Raw genomic sequence first — 8,691 nt, 5'->3', positions numbered from 1 at the left:
TTAAACAAAATTTTATTTTATTTTTAAGAGGGTCCTGCTTTGTCACCCAAGCTGGAGTGCAGTGGGACAATCAGTACACTGTAACCTCAAACTCCTGGGCTCAAGCAATCCTTCTGTCTCAGCCTCCCAAAGTCCTGGGATTATAGGCATGAGCCACATTGTCTGGCCTCTTTTTTCTCTTCTTTCCCTTTTCCCAAATCCCTTGTCTTCCTAATTCTTACTTACTTTTTGGCCATTAAAGCTTTGCAAAAAATTAAAAGTATTTTGAAGACTGCAAAAAAGATACGAGAGAGTCTCTATTCCAATTAGGGCATGTTAAAAGACAACATTACAACTCATCTAGTTTTGTAGATTTTTTTTTTTTTTTTTTTTTTCCGACAGAGTTTTGCTCTTATTGCCCGGGCTGGAGTGCAATAGCACAATCTTGGCTCATTGCAACCTCTGCCTCCTGGGTTCAAGTGATTCTCCTGCCTCAGGCTCCCTGTAGTAACTGGGATTACAAGGCATGCGCCACCACGCCTGGCTAATTTTGTATTTTTAGTAGAGATAGGGTTTCTGCATGTTGGTCAGGCTGGTCTTGAACTCCTGACCTCAGGTGATCTGTCTGCCTCGGCCTCCCAAAGTGCTGGCATTACAGGTGTGAGCCACCATGCCCGGCCATTTGTAGATCTTAATTGGCTTCTGTGATTCCAGAATCTGGCAGCAGTCCAGGCCAAAAAATGGTTCACAAAGCTCTGCCCCATTACACGTGCAGGTTATATTTACCGCCAGAGAAAAGGAAATGACATTCAGAAAAAGGATGTGAGGTACAGATAGCTAGGTTGGGTTCTAACTCAGTGTTTGCCTTATTTGAAAGTGGTTTGAACAGTTGACCTTCTGTGATTGGCTAAAGCTTGTCTGCTGTCATTAACTGAAACTCAGTTCTGGTTACAAAGGCTAATTTCTAGTTAAGTTTTCAGTTTGTTTACGTACTAAGCTAGGTTGCAGTTCATTACCTAGGACTCCTATGGAGTCTTCTAAAGCCCAAATTTAGTTTTAACAGTTGATTATACAATAATTAATTAATTAATATTTTTTTGAGACAGAATCTTGCTCTGTCACCCAGGCTGGATTGCAGTGGCATGATCTCGGCTCACTGCAACCTCCACCTCCCGGGCTCAAGTGATTCTCCTGCCTCAGCCTCTCAAGTAGCTGGGATTACAGGCGTGCGCCACCATGCTTGGCTAATTTTTGTATTTTTAGTAGAGACGAGGTTTCACCATGCTGGCCAAGCTGCTGTCGAACCTCTGACCTCAGGCGATCCACCTGCCTCGGCTTCCCAAAGTGCTGGGATTACAGGTGTGAGCCATCGCACCCAGCCTGATTATGTAATAATTTAAACATTGATGATACTAAAATTTCAGAAATTAGTCATTTTATTGACCCTTTATAACAAAGAGGTGTGATTCTATTATTTTCCTTGTTTGAATACTTAACAAAGTTATTTGTGTTGTATAGTGTAACTAGAGGAAGGATTTAATTTTTGTACATGTAAACACAATATTTTTCATAAACAGCCTAATAATATTTCTCTACTCTTGACCAGATTAGGAAGAAACAGCAAGAAGTAGTGGGTTTTTTGGAAGCGAATAAAATCGACTTTAAGGAATTAGATATTGCTGGAGATGAAGACAATAGGAGGTGGATGAGAGAGAATGTTCCTGGAGAGAAAAAACCTCAAAATGGAATTCCTTTGCCTCCCCAGATCTTCAATGAGGAGCAGTACTGTGGGGTGAGTATGTGCTTCTATTAAAAATCCTACTGTGTGTGTGTTTATTAGAAATTTTCTAAAGCAGATTAATTTTGAGTCAGCATTGGAAATTGTTCACAACTGTCAGGTCATGATCTATTTCTACCATCCAATAGCTGGATGGTAGATCCATTATGAATAATCAATATTTAAGATTTAGAAAAGGACAGAAACAATATCATGATGATTCAGAAGTTTTGGGGATCATTTCAGGTTCTTTCTTTTATTTTGAAGAATTGAGGTCATGTGTTCAAAAAAATATACATTTAGCTAGGAATTCTGCTCAGCCTTGCAGTGTGCACACACGTGTATCTGCACAGGAACATGGTAAGTTTTCTCTGTCGCCCAGGCTGGAGTGTAGTGGTGCAATCATGGCTCACTGTAGCCTCTTTCTCCTGGGCTCAAGTGATCCTCTCGCCTCAGCCTCCTGAGTAGCTGGGACTGCAGGAGTGCAGTACCCCACCCAGCTAATTTTTAAGTTTTTTGTAGAGACGGTCTCCCTATATTGCCCAGGCTGCTCTGGAACTCCTGGCCTCAAGTGATCCTCCTGCTTTGGCCTCCCAAAGTGCTGGGACTATAGGTGTGAGCCACTGTGCCCAGCAAGTTTTCACTTTTATAAAATTGACTTGTAGAAATAAAGTCTTACTATAGATAGAAGATGAATTTGTGTAACTTTAATTAGTTTGAAAACTCTTCTGGGCATTATGGTTATAACAACAATTTTGTTTTATACATTTGATCGTTCGTTTCACCATAAGATCACTTCTTTTTTTTCCCGGAGTTTATAGATCGTACTTAATAAATCAAGTTGTTGGAAAGAAATTTTTTCTTTTCTTTTCTTTTCTTTTTTTATCTGAGACAGAGTCTTGCTCTGTCGCCTAGGCTGGAGTGCAGTGGCGTGATCCTGGCTCACTACAAGCTCCACCTCCCGGGTTCATGCCATTTTCCTGCCTCAGCCTCCTGAGTAGCTGGGACTACAGGTGCCCGCCACCACGCCCGGCTTATTTTTTGTATTTTTAGTAGAGACGGGGTTTCACCGTGTTAGCCAGGATGGTCTCGATCTCCTGACCTCATGATCTGCCCTCCTTGGCCTCCCAAAGTATTGGGATTACAGGCGTGAGCCACTGCGTCTGGCCTATTTTTTCATTTCTACCTTCGGAGAGGTATTTGTAGTTTATCTTACAAGAAGCTTTGCTTAATTTGCTTTTCTGTGGTCTATGGACACACTTACAAAAGTACATTCATGAAGAACAGGGCTTTGTTTCCAGAAAGTAAGTAAAATCATTATTTTATTGTATGCTCAGATTTTAAAAGGAGACTCAAAAGTTCTGAAGGATATGCAGGCTTAAAATAACATGAGTCTGGATAGTCAGTGTCCCTTTCTACATGATTAAAATGTATGTAACTATTATTTAAGTGGTCTCCCCAGCTTCTGAAGATTCTTGGTCAACCCTATGCCGTGCCTGATGATGGCAGCAGGTGGAAGGAGACCCCAGAGAAAAGCAGTAGATTTCAGTGGGCAGTGAGGGGATTGGGCGTCAAGGGTAGTCCTCAGTGCCTTCCTGCCTCTGCCAGTTTGAACTTCTGCTACTCTACGCAGAGCAAATGAAGATATTATCCTGAGAGCCAGGGTAGACAACTGTTAGACTGAGAAAGGAGACACCACACTGGAAGCCAGGCACAGTTGAGGCCAGGCTCCCCGCCTGACAGAGGAATGTGAACTGGAAAGAGCAGACACGTCTGTTGATAACAAATTGGCATCTGTACATTTTAGTCCAGGTAAGGGCCAGAGTGCCTGCCTGGGACCAAGTTAGCCTGGGCCTGACTGAACACAACCAAAGAGGACCCGGATCGTTCAGCACAGAGGTGCCCATTTAGCAGAGGAATGCGTGTCTCCGGGCACTCAGGGCTGTAAGGAAACACAGGATGCAAACCTAATTAGGGTGGGGAGAGGGCTTTTCAACGTATCGATGTTACTGAACAAACTGTGTTATGTTCCTAAAATTTATTTTGAAATATGCTGTATGTGATAAGAAATATATAATTTAAACAGGAGTGATACAATGAGCGACCACTGTATGCACCATCCAGTTTAAGACGGACAAGATACTATTACCGGAAATGTGGAAGCTCTCTGTGTGCTTCTCCCTGATCACATCCCTCGCCCTCTGCACCAGTGATAGTCATTGGAAAGAAAGGGTCTTGCTCTGTCACTCAGGCTGGAATGCAGTGGCACGATCATGGCTCTTCGCAGCCTCAACCTCCTGGACTTGATCAATCCTCCTGTCTCAGCCTCCTGAATAGCTGGGACTATAGGTGTGCGACACCACACCTAGCTAAATTTTGTATTTTTTGTAGAGATGGCATCTCCCTATGTTGCCGAGGCTGGTCTTGAATTCCTGGGCTCAAGCAGTCCTCCTGCCTTGACCCCCCCAGCGTGTTGGGATTACTGGTGTGAGTCACTGTGTACAGACCTTATATTTAAAAACCTTTGTCTTCTTTTACCTCCCTGAATATGCACATAGTTTACTATGACCCATGTGTTGCCATTGCAATCCCCTATTCCCAAAGAAATATAATTTTCTTTTAGAGAGCGTTTCGTTCATCTGGGAAGCTCGCTAGGCTTGGGCTCTTCTCTGCGGGAAATGTTTGTTTCCTTAATGAATGGACTCTTTAGGTTTTCTACTTTTTCGTAAGTTGGTTTTCATAATTCTGTTTCCATACATTCTAAGACGGCTAGTTTGTTTGTTTGTTTGTTTTTGAGAATCAGGGTCTTTGTCTGTTGCCCAGGCTGGAGTGCAGTGTTGCCATCATGGCCCATGGCAGCCTTGAGCGTGTTTTTAAATTTTAAAGTCTAGTATAACATTTTTTTTCAAAATTAAGAGGAAGGTACAGAAATTTCCTATATATCCGCTGTTCCCACACATGCAGAGCCTCCCCCATTATCAACATCCCCCAAAGTTTTGAATAAGATATTCTTAAGACCTGTTTAAAATAGGTAGTTATGTCCTCTCTTCATTCCTAATGTTTCTAGTGTGTCTTCTCTGATTTTTTTTTTTTTAATTTATGTTGCTCATAGTTTTTGTTTGTTTGTGTGTTTTTGGTCTTTCGGCTTATTGATTCTTTCTGATCTCTCTATATTTATATCTTTATAGCTAATTTTTCTCTTATTTTTAAAATTTCTGCTCTCGCCTTTATCATTTGTTGCTTCTATACACTTTGTTTTTTTTCTCCCCTTACCTTAATGTTCAGTTAGATGCTTAGCTCACTTTTAACCTTTTTTCCTTCTCTAATGTAAATATTTAAGGCTAGACATTTCTCACTGAGTACTGTCAGTTCATTCCATATATTTTGATATACAGTATTTTGTTTTGTTTTGTTTTGTTTTCACTTTATTTATTTATTATTATTATTTTTTGAGATGGAGTTTTGCTCTTGTTGCCCAGGCTGGAGTGCTGTGTCCTGATCTCAGTTCACTGCAACCTCTGCCTCCCAAGTTCAAGTGATTCTACTGTCTCAGGCCTCCTGTGTAGCTGGGGTTACAGGCGCTACCATGCCCGGTTAATTTTTTGTATTTTTAGTAGAGACAGGGTGTCATCATGTTGGCCGGGTTGGTCTTGAACTTCTGACCTCAGGTGATCCACTGGCCTTGGCCTCCCAAAATGCAGGGATTACAGGCGTAAGCCACTATGCCCGGCCTGCAGTATTTTCTTTATTGTTAAGTATAAATGTTAAAACATTTATACCTTTCTTTTTTGACCCATGCATTGAAATTATGAGTATATTTGGAGTTTCTTCTACTTTGTTATATGCTTTTAATTTTTCTCAGTTTTGCAGTTTTTTTAATCCTTTCTTGATATAATTTTACTTACTAAAGTCTCTTTTTTCTAATTTTATTTTGCCCTTTACTCAATTCAAATAATCTATCCTTTTAGTGGTTAACTTAGCTATTTTAACATACATACTTAAATTAAAGATAATCAGTATCCTTACTTTTGTCCCAAACTTTTTTTTTTTTTTTAAAGACAGAGTCTCACTCTCACCCAGGCTGGAGTGCAGTGGTGCAATCTTGGCTCACTGCAGACTCCACCTCCCAGGTTCAAGCAATTCTCCTGCCTTAGTCTCCCAAGTAGCTGGGATTATAGGCACTGCACCACCATGTCCTGCTAATTATTTAATATTTTTGGTAGAGATGGGGTTTCATCATGTTGGTCAGGCTGGTCTTGAACTCCTGAACTCAGATGATCTGCCCACCTTGGCCTCCCAAAGTGCTGGGGTTACAGATGTGAACCACCGCACTCGGTCTGTCCCAACCATTAAAAGGGCCTTTAGACACTTTAACCCTAATCACTCTGTCTGTTTACATGTGTTTGGTTTTTCAGTATTTCAGTTGGCCTCTCATCCTGCTCCACAAATTAGGCATTTCTATTTATTGGTTGTACAGTCAATGTTTGTTCAGATTTAGATTTACCTACGTATTTACTATTAATTTTATCTTCTTGAATCTCAGATATTCCATCTGGAATTATTTTCTTCTTCCTGAATACATCCTATAAGTTTCTTTAAGTGAAGGTCTCTTGGTGGTAACTTCTCTAAGGTTTTGTTTGTTTAAAAAATATTTTCGCTGGGCGCGGTGGCTCACGCTTGTAATCCCAGCACTTTGGGAGGCCGAGGTGGGCGGATCACAAAGTCAGGAGATCGACACCATCCTGGCTAACTCGGTGAAACCCTGTCTCTACTAAAAATACAAAAAATTAGCCGGGCATGGTGGCGGGTACCTGTAATCCCAGCTACTTGGGAGGCTGGGGCAGGAGAATGGCATGAACCCAGGAGGCGGAGCTTGCAGTGAGCCAAGATCGTGCCACTGCACTCCAGCCTGGGCGACAGTGCAAGACTGCGTCTCAAAAACAAACAAACAAAAAAATTATTTTCCAGACAACTGTCTTTCTTTCACCTTCATGCTTGAAAAAATAGTTTTACTGAGTCTGGAATTCTGGGCTGATTGTTCTTTTTTCTAAACACATTGAAATTATTATTTTACTTTCACCTGGCCTCTATGTTGTTGTTGAGAAGTCAGCTGTCAGTCTCATCACTATTCTTTTATTGGGAAACTTTCTTTTTTCCTTTTTCTTTTCCTCCCTTTCTTCTTCTGTCCATCCTTTCTTCTTTTCTTCTTCCTCTTCCTCTTCTTCTTCCTCTCTTTCTGGTTGCTTTTAATAATATTTCTCTACGATGTGTCTAGGTTTAGAGTTATTTTTATTTATCTAGTTTAGAATTATTTATTGGGCTTCCTGAGACTAAGGGTTGTTATCTTTCCATAAGTCTAGAAAATTATTAGTAATTGGCCAGGAGAGATGGTGCATGCCTATAATCCTAGCACTTTGGGAGGCCGAGGTGGGAGGATTGCTTGAGCCCAGGTGTTTGAGACCAGCTTGGGCAGCATGGTGAGAGCTTGTCTCAAAAAATTAAAAAAAGAAAATGTTTAGCAATTATATGCTTGAGTTTAGGTTTTCCTGTATCATCTCTATTTGCTTCTCTAAGAGCTCCTATATGACATTTATTAGAACTTCTCACACTGCATTTTCATGCAATAATATTTCCTCCACATTTTTCATCTCTTTTTTCCTCTCTAGATTGTTTATTTATTTTTTTATTATTTTATTTATTTATTTATTTTAAATAGAGACAGAGTCTCACCATGTTGCCCAGGCTGGTCTTGAACTCCTGGGCTCAAATAATCCTCCCTTCTCTGCCTCTTACAGTGCTGGGATTCTAGGCATGGGCCACCACACCCAGCCTGGATGATTTCTTTGATTGCATCTTCCAGTTAGCTAATTTAGCTAATTTACTCTTCAGGTGTTTTTGTTTAATCCACATATTGGGTTTGACAATTCCGCTATTATGTCTTTTTATTTTCGGGAGTTCTTTTGGTTCCTTTCTAAATTTGCTTGATTGTTCTCTCTAGGTATTTATTCTGTCTTTGGGTTTTTCTTTTATTTCACTAAATATATTAAATATAGCTGTTTTATATTCTTTGCCTGATAATTCCAATATCTGATTCTGATTTTTAATTCCACCTTCTGTTATTTCTTCTTGCTCTCACTCATGTTTTCTTTTTATTCCCTTATTTATATTGTAACTTTTGACTTCAAACCGGTCATTTTTAAAAACTTTGTTTGTGGCTATCTTAGTCTGTTTTGTGCTGCTGTAACAGAATACCACAGACTGGGTAGTTTATAAACAATAGAAGTTTATTTAGCTCATGGCTCTGGAGGTGGAAAGTCCAAGATCGAGGGGCAGCATTTGATGAGGGCTTTCTGGCTGTGTCAAACATGGCTGAAGGCATCACAGTAGCAAGAGAAAGGGAGAGATATAACTCGGAGCCTCAAGCCTTTTTATAAATGTCATCAATCAGTTCATGAGGATGGCCCCCTTATGGCCTCAACAGCTCCCCTTAGGCCCCACCTCCCAACACTGTTGCACTGGGGATTAAGTTTCCAACACATGCTTTCTGGCGGATACATTCAAATCACAGCAGTGGATACTCTTTGAGGCCTGGAGTTTATTTCTGGCAGTTTCCTTAGAACCGTATCAAACTTAGACACATCTTTTTTTTTTTTTGAGACGGAGTCTCGCTCTGTCGCCCGGGCTGGAGTGCAGTGGCCGGATCTCAGCTCACTGCAAGCTCCGCCTCCCGGGTTTACGCCATTCTCCTGCCTCAGCCTCCCGAGTAGCTGGGACTACAGGCGCCCGCCACCTCGCCCGGCTAGATTTTGTATTTTTTTAGTAGAGACGGGGTTTCACCATGTTAGCCAGGATGGTCTCGATCTCCTGACCTCGTGATCCGCCCGTCTCGGCCTCCCAAAGTGCTGGGATTACAGGCTTGAGCCACCGCGCCCGGC

At 41.2% G+C, this 8,691-nt stretch overlaps 1 protein-coding gene across 2 annotated transcripts in view; it reads left to right on the top strand.

Moving 5' to 3' along the window:
• Nucleotides 1–8,691, top strand: part of SH3BGR (SH3 domain binding glutamate rich protein) — a 61,259-nt gene that overhangs the window by 16,475 nt on the left and 36,093 nt on the right. For both annotated transcript variants that reach the window (XM_017880697.1, XM_017880696.1), the window contains exon 2: nucleotides 1,586–1,771. In XM_017880697.1, coding sequence (XP_017736186.1) covers nucleotides 1,586–1,771 — 186 coding nt within the window. The remainder of the gene's footprint in view (nucleotides 1–1,585; nucleotides 1,772–8,691) is intronic.

This window comes from Rhinopithecus bieti, unplaced genomic scaffold (assembly GCF_001698545.2).
Source record: "Rhinopithecus bieti isolate Rb0 unplaced genomic scaffold, ASM169854v2 scaffold_12151, whole genome shotgun sequence".
NCBI classification, from domain to species: domain Eukaryota; kingdom Metazoa; phylum Chordata; class Mammalia; order Primates; family Cercopithecidae; genus Rhinopithecus; species Rhinopithecus bieti.
The sequence above is the reverse complement of the archived record's forward strand: the minus strand, read 5'-3'. Positions and strand labels throughout refer to the sequence as shown.